The 15,171-nt window shown below is 41.2% G+C and overlaps 2 protein-coding genes across 2 annotated transcripts; both read right to left on the bottom strand.

Moving 5' to 3' along the window:
* Positions 1–408: 408 nt before the first annotated feature.
* On the bottom strand, positions 409–4,714 carry LOC122000808 (protein NETWORKED 2A-like). Its single transcript, XM_042555269.1, has 3 exons — positions 4,336–4,714; positions 984–3,672; positions 409–894 (listed from the first exon to the last, which is right to left on the bottom strand). Exons 1-3 carry the CDS (start codon positions 4,427–4,429, stop codon positions 864–866), a joined length of 2,814 nt encoding a protein of 937 aa, XP_042411203.1. The 5' UTR covers positions 4,430–4,714; the 3' UTR covers positions 409–863.
* Positions 4,715–5,127: 413 nt separating this feature from the next.
* On the bottom strand, positions 5,128–6,197 carry LOC121999865 (protein SODIUM POTASSIUM ROOT DEFECTIVE 2-like). The gene is made up of 3 exons (XM_042554499.1): positions 5,679–6,197; positions 5,527–5,602; positions 5,128–5,434 (listed from the first exon to the last, which is right to left on the bottom strand). The coding sequence occupies exons 1-3, from the start codon at positions 6,117–6,119 to the stop codon at positions 5,289–5,291; spliced, it is 663 nt and encodes a 220-aa protein (XP_042410433.1). The 5' UTR covers positions 6,120–6,197; the 3' UTR covers positions 5,128–5,288.
* Between the last annotated feature and the right edge of the window lie 8,974 nt (positions 6,198–15,171).

Raw genomic sequence — 15,171 nt, 5'->3', positions numbered from 1 at the left:
TGGCCGTAGTTGGCTATCAAGAGTTTAAGACTTTAGTGCCGTCTGTTGTGTTTCTGTTTATATTAGAATTAGCAACTTATTATATATGTTCTTTAAAATTCGTAATCAGTCAAGGGTGAAGCCATGAAGGGTTAAGAGTTGTCAGCTACAATTCTTCTTCCAACTAAAAAAACTTTGACTTCTTCGTCAAACTCATGCAAGGAATAAGCATAGTAAGGTTACATTGGACAATACGATTATATTTCTGCAAAGTAGAAGAAGAGTATTTAATTGTTTAGGCCAAGTTCTTGTGTTTCGTTCAGTGAAAGGAATCAGAAGTATGGAGTCGAGTTGCAAAAGATTTACTTTCACACAAGTGATTTTTTTTGCTGGAGTTAATCAAAGGAAAGAAAAAAAAATCAAGCAACATGAGTTCAAATTGCAGTATTAAATACAATATTAGTTATATTCAGTACAAAGTTCTTGGTAAAGACATGGGGAGAAGGAATAACTTCTTGAGTTTTTTTTTTAATATAATTTACAAGCAGGCAAAAGAATCCAGGCATTAAATAATAAAGCAGATGAGGTAATTTTGGGGGTGCCTAATTGGTGTCTAAAACATGAAACTCAAAACTCAACTTCTTTCACCAAGAAGAATAAATCCAAAGCCAGCCAATCAAACTTGCTAACGGAAGTTGTTCCAATGTAGGAATAAGATGCAACTGAGACAAACCATAGATACCATCCAAGCAGAAGGCTATTTGTCAGGATGCAGAAGATGTTTAGACGTGCCCTCATCGTAATAGTAGTAGTTATTATCATCCAACTACAAATGAACTTCTTGTTAAGCTGCAGAATGTGTTTATCATCCAACTAGCAATGAGCTACTTGTCAGCCTGCAGATTGTGTTTAGACCTGCCAAAGATAATTCCACTAGTTTAAGCAAAAGATAGACGAAAATCAATTTTGGTTATCTAAAAACTTAACATAAGTTTGCAACTCACCGACGTTCAGTTCTATCCTTACTGTTTTGTTTCTGGAACACTGGCTGTATGCGTTGAAAGAAGGATGGCTTTTTAGGCTTCGCACCACCAAAAAGAAAAACACGCAAGGGTATTGTAGCTCTTGGAGAATTATCCAAGTGAGCATGAAGGGTGCCTGATGGAAATGATTCGAACTTCCCACACAACTTAGTTAATTGACCATCAATTTCAGCTTGAAGCTTCCTAACTTGCTCTCTCCCTAATTGTAGCTCAAATTCAGCCTTAGTAAACTCCCGTTTCATGTTCATAACCTCACCATACAACGTTGCAGCCTCATACGGAGTGAAGAAAACTTCTTCAGATTCAGGTTTTGTGTTGATGGCACTGGATATCTCTTTTTGCAATTCAGAAAGACCTGAGATCCTACTTTGCAGCTCCCCTCTTAAAAGTGCACTATGTTCCAACCAAACAAGGACTTCAGTTTTTAATTCCCTTAGCTTTGAGATTACCAGTTTTGATTCGGGACTAGCCTCCACTCCTGATGTCTTCTTTTTATTGAGATCATTGATCTCAGCTTGTAGATCATTATATTTGGATTTGAAGTCCTGTATGTGATGGAACGATGAACTGAATCTAAGCCAAAATTCTAAATTTCCCTCGACCAAAGTGTCAATATCTCTCCTGAGCTTTTCTGCAATAGGTGAAACCCAATCTGACTCGTTCATGTTATTTGCATAAGTGATTTGTGTAAAGGAATTTTCTTTTTCCATACACTCGGCAAGTGACTCCGTTTTAGTACATGATAGGTTTCGATCTTCAGTTATCGTAGAATCTTGTGGTTCATAGTTCTTCGTGACAACTAAAGATTCAATGGATGTGCTTTCAGCCTTTTGTTGACCATGCCAAGAATCTATAGTGACATTAGAACTTGTCTTCATAGAGGATAGAAGTTGTCTCAGCCTTTGGATCTCATAATCTTTCGTTATGATGGTATTCTTCAGTTCTGATATCAAAGCCATTGTTTCTTCATTATCTTCATCACTTCTCTTCTCTATTTCATAATTTTGCAAAACCGATGTGTACTCGGCATGTGTACCCTCTTTTTCACCTTCTAAACCACTAGAAATTGCTTGCTCTAGGCTCCGAGTGTGATCATCCAGAAGGATTTGTAAAGTTTTAGTTAGATGAATGCTAGAATAAATTTGTGACGAACCTTTCTCCTCCAGGTCCTTTGTTCCCTTTGGGTCCTCAATCTTTTCTGAAGCATCCTTGAGATGAGAACTAGCCCTATTATGTGATGCATCTTCCTTACAACGTTCAAGTCCTTGAGTTGCATTAATTTCCTCTTCCAAATCTACCTTGATATCATTGATTTCAGTTATCACTTTGACTTGATGGAGTTTACCTGTTTCAATGTGACATGTGGAAGATTCTTCCTCTACGGATGTATCTGTCGTGCAACCATTTTCCAGAGGTTTAAAATTCTGCAGCTTCTCTGAAATATTGCTGAGACTACAACAGGTTTCAGTAAATTTTTGGCTGAAACTGGTTTCTCCACTATGAACAATTTTCTCAATTGCTCGAACTCTGTTTAACTCCTCTTCAGCTTCCTTCAGCTTTTTAGACAATGCATTTGAGTCATTGATCAGAGATGTTTTCTCCTCTTCCAATTTGTGAAGGGATTTTTCAAGCTCATTGTTTTCAGAAGCCAAACGATTGATTTGCACAGATTGTGATGACACTGTCATATCCAGCGTGCTAACCTTATTTACAAGTTCATCAATCTTCTCTGCAATTTCATTCACAGAACTTTCAGGACTCATCTCAAAATATATCTTAATTTTTTCACCTATGGACTGTAAATCAAGCCTTGCCTTGCTTAGAGCATCTTCCTCAATATTTACAGCAGCCAAACTCATATGTGTGTCTTTGCCACAAATGTCTGTATCTTCCACATTTGATTGGCAATTCTCACCTTGGAGAGACTTCAGCTTTCCGTAAGCAACCTTAATTCTTTCAGATTCTACTTTTGCTTGTTCATGGGATTTCTTTCTTAGTTCCTGCAAGTTAACCATGGAATCCTCACAAGACTTAAGAGCTGTAGCTGTCATCAAAGAAAGTGCCTCATGGTCCTCAATGACTGTGGTGGTACTAAACTCATCTTGCAAGCCACAAACTTTTTCTTGCATCTCTATTATTTGCTTTTCAATCTCCCAGTGCTTGGCTATCCCACTTTCATAAGAATTCTTGATGAATTCTTTTTCAGTCTGTAGAACTAATATCTCTTTCTGAAGCCTACTTATCTCTCCTTGGGCCGCTTCTAAACTTATCTTTGGCACACTCTTTTTATGTTGTTTATTCATGGATGATTCACTCTCTCTTTTTTTGTTTATTAATCCCTCCACTAGTGCCTTGTTAATTTTACTTGGATCAATTGGGATAATTGCTTTAGGAAGACTATCATCATACTCCTCTAGCATGGCATACTGAACTTGATCGGGGCAAGCAGTCACTATGGTGTGGTTGGCCTTGTGTAATTCTCCTGATATATGGTCGTATCGTTCAGCCAATGCCCTGAATGCCCGGTGCGCATCTTCCACAAAATTTATCAACTCTGGTCTTCTTTTGAAGTACAATTCTGCTCTCTTAGCAAAGGAATCAGCATCTGCGTCAATGAGCTTGAGCATTGCTTTAACTACATTATCCATATCTGCAGCAATGTTATTGGTGAGAAAAATCAAATATGAAGACCGGTAAATCAAGATTTGGTTTACCTACAGAGCACAAAAGAAAACATCAATGGCCTCCGTGATGGATGCTCTCACAGCACTTCAATTAATCAAAGTTTGTTTCCTCCTCAAATAATCAAAGTTTTACCAAACCAATATTCATCGCCAACAAAATCAAAGTCTTTTTTTTTTTGTCCTAAAGAGTCTTTATTTTTAACTCTTCCATCGACAAATCCCGAAAAAGACAAAGTTTAAAACCTTAGTGAGACCTTTATGCATGTATTCTCTGGTTCTTCCCGTGGAGAAAGATCAAAAGAAAATTCAGAGCCGTTTGATAAAGGCAAGCATACATGTATATCAACTTTCCTGACGGGAAGAACATAGAGAAGAAATGAAATATTCTTCTAAAAGAAAAGAAATAAAATATTCCGTTTTCGCCTATTTCCATGCGACTTAGGCAGAAACACGAAATGAATTGAATTCTCGTCCTCTTAATTATTTCCTCGCAAGAAATCAAGAGAAATGGATGGTTTCATTTCGTTTGTTTTTTTTCCCCTTCTCTTATTTCCATCCAAGCAAACAGAACACAATCATTGAAACGAAAATGAATAACGAATCAGTCAGGGAAAGGATAAAAAGTCGACCTTGGAGGCTGTTGTCGAGCCATTTGGACTGCTTCGTTCGGATGTGGCTCGCCCACCACCACGAGTAGGAATTGCTCGCCGCCCTCTGCAGCATCTCTCCGCCCTCGCTCCTGCCTCCGCCTCGTTCTCTTCTCTCTACCGCTCCCTATCTCTCTCCCTTTCTCAGGCGATGATGGAGAGAGAAAAGAGGAGGAAGGAAGGAGAGAGGGAGGGGGGGAGGAGGAGACGAGGGAGAAAGCGTAACGGAGAGGGAGAAGTAGTGTTTTTGTAGATGCATGCTAATTAAAGAGGGAAATAGCGGAAGAGAAGGGAGAAGAGGCATCGCAACCTTCGGAGTCGTCCTCGTTGTCGCAGGTTAAACAAGGAACGGTCCCAAGACTGATCGGAGCGACATTGCGAACCAAGTAAAAAATTAAATATGTAATTAAAAATAATTTTAATGCAATGTTATTATTATCATAAAATAATATTAAAAAAATTAAAAAAATAATTATTCCATATCGTGAAGCCGAAAGAATTTTTGTCCGAAGACCGCACGTATTCCCAGCCGGAGATAAACAGCGGTTTGACTAGTAAATCTCTAGTCGAATTGGTCGATCGAATCCAGTTGTCGAAAAACCAGGGACCATTGGAATTAATATTTTGGCCAATTCGTCCTTTTAAGGTGGTCTTCTTGTTCTGGCCAACCCTCGGGCAATGAGCTCTGGTCGTTTTCGAGCTCTGCCCCTTCCTGTATCGCGTTGGTTTCTTCGTTAATTGCTTTCTCGTACGGTCGCTTTGCGATGTTTCAGATTAAATTAAAACTCCATGACTAATGGAGGCACGAGTACACTGATAATGATCACAGCTTAAGACCGGAATTCATGAAATAACTTTCAGCATAGATCGAAAGCAAACTTTGCCACACTTTTCTTAATCACGTCGAGACTAAGCGGATTATCGATGGAATGGAGTTAGAAGGATGCTGAAGCCCGAGGAGGTGATTGCCAGAACTGCGCGTGCTTCACCTTGGAGATGCTGTTCAGCACGCCCAGCGGCGTCACGTCTCCCACCACAGTCACCTTCTTCGTCGCCAGATCCACGCTGAAAGATCTCACTCCTGCTTCAGCATCCAATCCACGGTTAAGTGACGGAGGATTTCCATGTTTAAAGCAGATAAACAAAAAGAAAAACTGAATCTAATGGTCTCACCTTGCATCTTGGCTATGTGCCTCCTCACCTTCCCTTCACAGCCCTTGCAATGCAGGGACACTCTCAGAACGACCGCCTAATTAGAGACAAATCCAACATATTAAAAGAAGGAAGAAGCATCCTAATAAAATATAGACGCGACTGGTTAAAACCTGATCTTGCGTTCTAGTAGAAGAAGACGGCCTCAAAATAGCCACTTCATCGCCTCCTATGCGTTCCGATCTTGGCTTTTCGATGGCGAGAAAACTCGGAATTTGTACAGGGTTTTCAGGAAATATATCGTAGTAAGAGTCAACAAGTCTAAATCTTGAAGATTTCAGGAGATGTTGAGAAGAGTCAGCATCTGCTGAGCTCTTCCTCCTTGCTGCCTTAGAGTCACCACTGTGTCTTGTTCTTGGTTTGGAGGATGAGTTGGAACGATCGAAGAGAGTCCTCTGTGGGTCTCTGAGACAGGGAGTGCGTCGATCGATTTCCCTTCGGGTTAAGGATTGGATTGTGGATTTGTGGTGGATGGTGGAACAAGTGGCTAACGAAGCAGGGGAGGAGCAGGAGAAGGTCATTCCTTTCATTTCTCTCAGGAGCAGGGGAGCCATGATTGGAGGAGAGAGAGCATGCAGGCGTGGAAGAAGAGTGAGGGGAGAAGCTTCACAACAAGGTAGATTGATGTAGTTTTAAAGTGGGAGCAAAGTAAAGAAAAAAAAAAGTGGCAAGAAACAGGGGATGAGATTGAGGAGGGCCAGGGTGGTGTGGACTGTGGATCTTAGTTGAAGATTTGGATTAATAAAAACAGATAAATGACCGAAATGAGTTGATTACCATTAGCTTGAGTTAAACCAAATCATAATGATAAATGTCTATCACTCATTAAGCTGGCAGATTTTAGAAAAATTAAAGTGCTGGTGGACATATATCAATCACAGCCGAAACCTTTCGGCCTCATTGACTATTGACTTGCATCATTTTGGCCAGGTTTTCTCGTTCTCAAACAGCACCAACTGTTCTTGTATCAAAGATAGTTATATTACTAAGTGGGAGACAGTTTTTAACACTTCTAATTAACTTTGTCTGTCCTTATTTTAAGCCTAATTTGCAGCAAAACATGTCCACTTGCTGTTTAATTGATTCTCTCGTTCTCAGGATAAAGCTCGGGTGTGTTAGGATATGAGCATTGGTTTAAAATCGTAGTGGTAAATGTGTCGTATTAAAGAGGAACTTCATAGCCACACTCAAATTACTTCTTCGAGGGAAATGTACGTATATCAACTCGCGATTTGCTGTCATCATATCGATTGCTAAATAATCATTACGAAGATATGTAGTTTGGTGGAATTGTACGTAGGACGACGTCCTCGGATCGGCTGAAGACATTTCACCTAATTCTAATTCGAGAGAGCGAGAGAGAAAATGTACAAATTGGAAATAAATTAATAAACATTTTATATATGTAATAATATTAATAGAAGCCAAAGAGATACTTTTTGCCTGCCATAATCCAAATTAGTCTCCCACTAAATATTGGAATCTGATGCTCTTTGGCACTACTAATTTAAATATGAATTCATTGACTATGAGGTTTCCTCTCATACAAAAGACACTATATATCCGAGTTCCAACAACAAGATTATTCAAAAAAAAGAAAAAAAAATTATTCGTCTCTTTCTGTAGTATCTCATGGCATCAAAGTAATTATCATTGTATGCAAATTTGATATAGCAAGTAGATACTAAACTTTTAGGAATTGGAAACCTACTGTAATAGTCATCTTTAACCTCTCTTTTTTTCATCAATTCAACTTTATCAATCCTTCTATTTTCCCACTAGCTCGATCTCTGGTTATTCCTCCTCCAAGCTAGCTACTTCAAATCAATACCATGCTTTATTGTGTTTCAGTCTTATATTCCTAATATTACTGTCTAAAGATCCTTCATGTGCACTATCAAATGGGTTTGCTTTAAGGAGTCTAAAGAAGGCAAATAATATGTTATTAAATAGGAACAGATTCCCCACATTTCCATGGAAGTAACCATGACTCATGATGATAACTTAAAAAAAAAATAATCCAAACACACTGAACTTCGCAAAAGAAGGCTAGAAAGTGAAGGCATTAAGTTTATAAACAAGACGAGTTGTCATTGACTCATTGTGTAATTTGCTGGATGAAAGGGCATGTGGATATCGTCGCTAGCTGAGGAAGATAGGTAGTGTATAGTACTAAATTTTGGATAATTAATTTAATCATTACCCTGTTATTAATTTGCTAGTTGAAGCCTCATGATTAAGCCTCAGCATGCTTAGAGTATTTGCAGAGTAATGATGCGTGCTGATAGGGGATAATCTTCCTTTAATGATCGTCCATTTAATTGGTTGGACAGACAACAAGTCAAACAGATTTTTATATTAAGATTCCCTTTTATATCTAAGTTAAACTACCACTTTGCACAAAAACTAAAGATGTTAAGAAGTACACAGATTGTTATCTTTACTTGAATGTTTACAAGTGGAGAGGGTGTTTTCGAGTGTAGTATGATAAATACATGTATTACAAGTGTAGCACAAGAGGTACATATAGTATAAGTACAATACCTTATGATACAGCAACTCTCACGTACTGTATCTATACGAAATGACTTAAGTGTTACGTTGGTCAACAATATCTATTAGGACAACCAAGACTTAGTGGCCTTTTGCCCTTTCAAATTGTTCTTTCACGCATGTTGATGCTCGTCCGTTCCTATGGAAGAGATATTGATATGGCATGTTGTGAGTGACTACAAAAATAATATAGGGTCGATAGTTAAGATGATACGATGATTAAAGATAAAGTGAGATGATAGGCAAAGTCCAGGTATACTTATTCGAACGAACCGCGTCTCTCAAAAGTAGGGTTTCCAGCATAAATCCGGGCGGCCACAGAATTGGTTATGTATACAGGGTTTAACTCCCCACTTCTCCTGTGCAAGTCCCAACATATAGTCGGTCGGGCTCTAGAGTCAGCCGAGCATACGGGGCTTAGCTTTTCACTTCTCCTATACAAGTCTCTCAGCATACAATTAGTCGGGCCACTGAGCCGGTCGGGCATACGGGGCTTAGCTCCCTATCCTAGCGTCGGTCTGGCATACGGGACTTAGTTCTCCACTTCTCCTGTGCAAGTCTCTCAGCATACAGTCAGTCAAGTCGTAGAGCCAGCCAGACATACGGTTTCTCAGCATACAGTCGGTCAGGTCCTAGAGTTGGTCGGGCATATGGGGCTTAGCTCCTCACTTCTCCTATGCAAGCTTCTCAACATACAGCTGATCAGGCCCTAAAGCTGGCTGGACATACCGGGTTTAACTCCCCACTTCTACTGGGCGCGACTCCCAACCTATATCTGCCCATCCCTAGAGTCGGTCGGACCTCCAGACTCAGTTTTGTTAGGATCGATGGTCGCGGCTAGAGAGGGGGGTGTGAATAGCCGACCCCAAATCTTAGTTTCTTTCTACAAGTTGACGTTAGCGCAGCGGAAAATAAAACAAAGAAACAAAGACAAGAAGATCAAACCTCAACACGCAGCGATGTAACGAGGTTCGGAGATAAACTCCTACTCCTCGGCGTGTCCGTAAGGTGGACGAAGCCTACCAATCCGTCGGTGGATGAGACCCCGGAGAACCGGCTAATGAACACTCCTTCTGGGTGGAGAAACCTCGCCACAAACTTTGCAACAACAAGCAGAAGTACAAGTACAGTAAGAAGCTAAGAACATAAATGTAACAACACTTAGCTTGCCTTCTTCTCTTCGACTGGATGAAGCAGTAGCTTCACAAGACACCTACAACAGCAGGAACAAGCCGATGAAGCTCACACGAAGCTTCAAGCAGAAGCGAGCTCAGCAAAGCTCAAATCACAGCAGCGAAGAAGAAGAAGCAGAAGCTTTGAACCAGAAGAAGAAGTTTTTTTGTAGCAGCCCTCGATCTCCTTTATATAGCCTGAACCTGCAGCAAAGCAGACAGCGAAGAAGACGGAGATACCCGTTGAATCTCAACGGATATATCTGGACCGATTAGGCTCCACCCTGATCGGTCTGAGACCTCCCTGATCGGTCTTGGGGACCGATCAGGACCTATGCTGATCGGTCCCCAGACCGATCAGCACTCTTCACAGAGAACTCGCCCAACTCTCTGATCGTCTCCTGATCGGTCTGTGGACCGATCAGGGTGCATGTGGATCGGTCCACAGACCGATCCCCTCCTTTTCTCTTTGCCTTTTGTTCGCTTTCTGATCGGTCTGCAGACCGATAAGATAACATACAGTAGCATACTGTTTGGTTACTGATCGGTCACCAGACCGATCAGATAACCCAGTGTATCACTGGATCGATCCACTGATCGATCCAGCTCTTGGTTTTTGCCCAAACCAAGTCTCATGCCTTCCAAACCAATATCCGGTCAACCTTGACCTATTGGTATCTCATGCTTAGCATCTGGTCACTCCTTTGACCTGCTAAGACTCTCTACCAAGTGTCCGGTCAATCCCTTTGACCCACTTAGACTTTTCTCTTCGTGCCAAGTATCCGGTCACTCCCTTGACCTACTTGACCTTCACAACACCAGATGTCCGATCAGCCTTGATCCATCTGGATTTTCCTCGCCGGCTTCACTCACGGGACTTTCACCTAGCTTCACTCACTAGGATTTTCACCGCGCTTCACTTACCACTTGGCTTCACTCACGGGACTTTCCAACCCCGGCTTCACTCACCAGGACTTTCCCACTGCTTGGCTTCACTCACCAGGACTTTCACCTAGCTTCACTCACTAGGGTTTTCACAACTGCCTGGCTTCACTCACCAGGACTTTCCCACTGCCTGGCTTCACTCACCAGGACTTATCCGTCTGCCTGGCTTCACTCACCAGGACTTTCACTTTCACCTAGCTTCACTCACTAGGATTTTCACCTGGCTTCACTCACCAGGATTTCCCGACTGCCTGACTTCACTCACCAGGACTTTTCGAACTGCCTGGCTTCACTCACCAAGACTTTCCGAACTGCCTAACATCCCAGTTAGGACTTCCCAGTCAAGTATCTGGTCAACCTTGACCTACTTGACTCTTCTTCATCCAACCTGATCAGACCCTGATCAGTATCTCTCCGCATGGACAACTGCACCTGCATTGTCAATGTCTACATGTCTTTCTGTATTGTCAAACATCGAAACCATGACCAAGGTTTACGCTTGGTCAACTAGGTCAACCTTGACCTACTGGAAATTGCACCAACAATCTCCCCCTTTTTGATGTTTGACAATACCTTTAAGTTAGGCTAATCCAATAGTCTCAACTTTCTTCATGCCACTAGGTAATGAAACATAAGTTACAACCTTACATTCTCCTTTTAAGAAGGCAACCTCCTTCTTAGATAATGAAGGCCTAACTTAAATCCTTCATTCTCCCCCTATTGGCACACATCAACAAACTCTCCCCCTGAAGAGTAAGTTATCGTTGTTCACAACTTCACTTGTTGTGATCAACAAACTCTCCCACTAACTCCAATGTTCTTCCTTGAACATTCTCTAGACATTCTCCATTCTCCCCCTTTTTGACACACATCAAAAAGAGTGAATCAAGGTCAAGAGTTTCTTCCTAATGAAAGTTTCATACCTTTCATTGAAACCCTTAATTTCCCCCTTGATACTAATGTCAATAGTCAATTTAGTGATAATCCCATATCACTCATGACAACTCCCCCTAAAGGTCAACTCCCCTTAACCAATAGGTAAAACTCCCCCTAAAGGTCAACTCCCCCTTGACCATTGCACCAACAATGTCTTGGAGAGTTTCAACCCTTTAGAAATCCAAAACACCAACTTCATTGCTGAAATTTCAGAAATTTCAGACAGCACAGTCGAAACTGGCATGCCCTGATCGGTCACCAGACCGATCAGGTCTTCCCTAGATCGGTCACTGTGACCGATCCATAACTACCTGGACCGATCAGACTCCCTTCTGATCGGTCCACAACCTCTGATATCAGATTCTGAATTTCCTTCCGAAATTCAGAAACCCCTACAAAATTCTAGAAAATTCCAGAAATTATAAAACTTTGAGGATACATTCCTCATAACATATACTATCAAGGAAAAATAGTTTTCTATAAAAATATCTTCCATTTTTCAATCTTGATACAAAGTTCAAAAGTCTTTGAAATAGCTCAAAGTTAACTCATCTTTGTATCACTTTGCTCAATGATGAGAGCTATCACTAGAAAAGCTTCATCAAGGTTTTTCAAATCAATTTTAAAATGATTTTAAACCTTTTAATTTGGGACCACAATCTTAGGGCTAAATGTACATGACTTGTACACAAGCTTTCCCTATGATCCCCAATTAGAATTAGGCTCATCTAGGTACAAGAACTATGCACCTTGATCCTAACTCACAATCCTAATATCTCACACACATCTAAGGTGTATCAAACACATCCAAGTCAATTTTGATGTGAGATATGGGTTTAGGTTAGCTTAATCTAAGTTCTCATGCATTTTTCTAAATAACAATTTGATCTCCATATCAAATTGTGTTTCTTATCCTTAAATCAATTTCATTGATCATTAATGCGCAAGATGATGACATGGCATATAATTGTATCATAAATGGAAACATGTGCCAATGTCATGATGTCATGGCATAAAGTATGAACCTTAAATAAAGCATGACATTTAACTAACCTAAGCATTATCATGATATTTTAAATGATCATAAAATAAATATGATGTCATGACATGGCATATGGCAAATAATATATGGCAAATAGCACATAAAGGTATAGAAAATACCTAATTCTAGCCTTAGTTGCCATTTTTGATAATTTTGATCATTTTACCATAGGTTCTATATTCCTAAGTGTAATAGACCTAGCATCTTATACCAAAGATTTTTAGATCACTATGTGCCAATTAGATTGACTCTAGAAAACTCCTCAAATTTGATTGGCACATTCTAATCACCTTAGGAATAATTCTTAATTTCATTTTCAAGGCTTGATTATACCTTGAAAAATCCTAAAGTGCCACCTTTTTCCATGATTAGGTTAACTACCTATTCAAGTAAGGTTGGCACACCCTAACTCACCTAGCGTGATGAAATCACGCTCCTAGGAACCCAATACCTATTTGAGCTCATTGGGTTCACTAAGTATTCACTAGGGATGACTTCCCTAGCAACCCTTCTAATGACCCTCCTAGGCTTTGAAACCTTGGTCATTTGGGACTCATCAAGATCAACTCTAGGGGTGACTCCCCTTGTGACCTTGGTGATGGTCTTCCTTGCCCTAGATTTTGTTCCATAATCTAATGGAACATTGTGATAAGTGGGCTTGACCACTTGGGACTTAGGTTTGTGACCCAAACCTTTCTTGTCCTTGGACTTGGGTTTTTGACCCCTAGACTCTAGAGTCAAATCCTCAAGAGCCTTTCCTAGAGAGTCAAGTCTTGACCTCAAGAATTGATTTTCTTTCTCTAATACCTCAAGCTTTAATTTATCATTTTTCTTTGAGGTATTCCTAGGCATATGTCTAGATGATTTGGGATTTCTACCTAAGTTCTCCCTAACCTTAGATGAGTTAATCCTAGGATTGACATTTCTAGTGTTGTCCTTACCTAGGCTAACATGTTTAGCACCTAAGCACATATATTGATTCCTATAATTAACGTGCTTATCATTCTTGACAATAGCAATAAGGCTACTAGCATGCATCCTACTAGAATTGCAAGAATGTGCCTTAGAGATTACCTTAGGGTTTGCCCTAGCTCCCCCTATACATGTGCTCGATCTCTTGTCCTTGTGAGGTTGCCTCCCCCTCGGACATTGGCTCCTATAGTGTCCCCTTCGCTTGCATTGGAAGCACACCACGTGCTCCTTGCCCTTGCATATCGGGACTCCGACTTCCTTGACTTTTGGTGCCGGTGGAGTCTTCCTAATCCTCCTTGGACACTTACTCTTGTAATGTCCATACTCCCTACACTCAAAGCACATTATGTGTAATTTATTTGAAATTGAAATGCTTGAGTTACCTAGGGTTGAGGATGGATGAAGACTTTCTTCTTCATCCCTTCCGGAGGTAGAAGCTTCTTCCTCTTGCTCCATTCTTGAAGAAGAACTCTCCTCCTCTTCTTCCTTAGATGTTGAGTAGCCCTCAACTTCTAAATCCATGCCTCCATGATGTGAGCTACTTGGCTCACTTGACTCCTCTTCATGGCTTGAAGTGGAGTTCCCCTCATGGAACTTAGCCAAGTTGTTCTACAATTCCTTGGCATTGTTGTATCCACCTATCTTACATAGAATGTCATTAGGTAATGAGAATTCAAATACTTTCATTACCTCATCGTTGATTATGGAATGGTGGATTTGTTCCCTTGTCCACTTCTTCTTCTCGAGTGGTTTTCCTTCCTTATCCATTGGAGGCTTGAAACCTAATTGAACACAACTCCAATTTTCAAGGTTAGTCATAAGAAAATACCTCATTCTTACCTTCCAATACGCGAAGTCGTCGCGGTCATAGAAAGGTGGAATGGTGATGTCTTCTCCGAGTCGATCCATCTCTAGCTTGTGCTCCCTCGGGTGTTAATCCGTTGAAGAGCAACCTCTCTCTAATACCACTTGTTATGATCGATGGTCGCGGCTAGAGAGGGGGGGTGTGAATAGCCAACCCCAAATCTTAGTTTCTTTCTATAAGTTGACGTTAGCGCAACGGAAAATAAAACAAAGAAACAAAGACAAGAAGATCAAACCTCAACACGCAGCGATGTAACGAGGTTCGGAGATAAACTCCTACTCCTCGGCGTGTCCGTAAGGTGGACGAAGCCTACCAATCCGTCGGTGGATGAGACCCCGGAGAACCGGCTAATGAACACTCCTTCTGGGTGGAGAAACCTCGCCACAAACTTTGCAACAGCAAGCAGAAGTACAAGTACAGCAAGAAGCTAAGAACATAAATGTAACAACACTTAGCTTGCCTTCTTCTCTTCGACTGGATGAAGCAGCAGCTTCACAAGACACCTACAACAGCAGGAACCAGCCGATGAAGCTCACACGAAGCTTCAAGCAGAAGCGAGCTCAGCAAAGCTCAAATCACAGCAGCGAAGAAGAAGAAGCAGAAGCTTTGAACCAGAAGAAGAAGTTTTTTTGTAGCAGCCCTCGATCTCCTTTATATAGCCTGAACCTGCAGCAAAGCAGACAGCGAAGAAGACGGAGATACCCGTTGAATCTCAACGGATATATCTGGACCGATTAGGCTCCACCCTGATCGGTCTGAGACCTCCCTGATCGGTCTTGGGGACCGATCAGGACCTATGCTGATCGGTCCCCAGACCGATCAGCACTCTTCACAGAGAACTCGCCCAACTCTCTGATCGTCTCCTGATCGGTCTGTGGACCGATCAGGGTGCATGTGGATCGGTCCACAGACCGATCCCCTCCTTTTCTCTTTGCCTTTTGTTCGCTTTCTGATCGGTCTGCAGACCGATTAGATAACATACAGTAGCATATTGTTTGGTTACTGATCGATCACCAGACCGATCAGATAACCCAGTGTATCACTGGATCGATCCACTGATCGATCCAGCTCTTGGTTTTTGCCCAAACCAAGTCTCATGCCTTCCAAACCAATATCCGGTC

This window comes from Zingiber officinale, chromosome 7A (assembly GCF_018446385.1).
Source record: "Zingiber officinale cultivar Zhangliang chromosome 7A, Zo_v1.1, whole genome shotgun sequence".
Lineage (NCBI taxonomy): Eukaryota > Viridiplantae > Streptophyta > Magnoliopsida > Zingiberales > Zingiberaceae > Zingiber > Zingiber officinale.
This window is presented reverse-complemented; position numbering and strand designations above follow the sequence as displayed.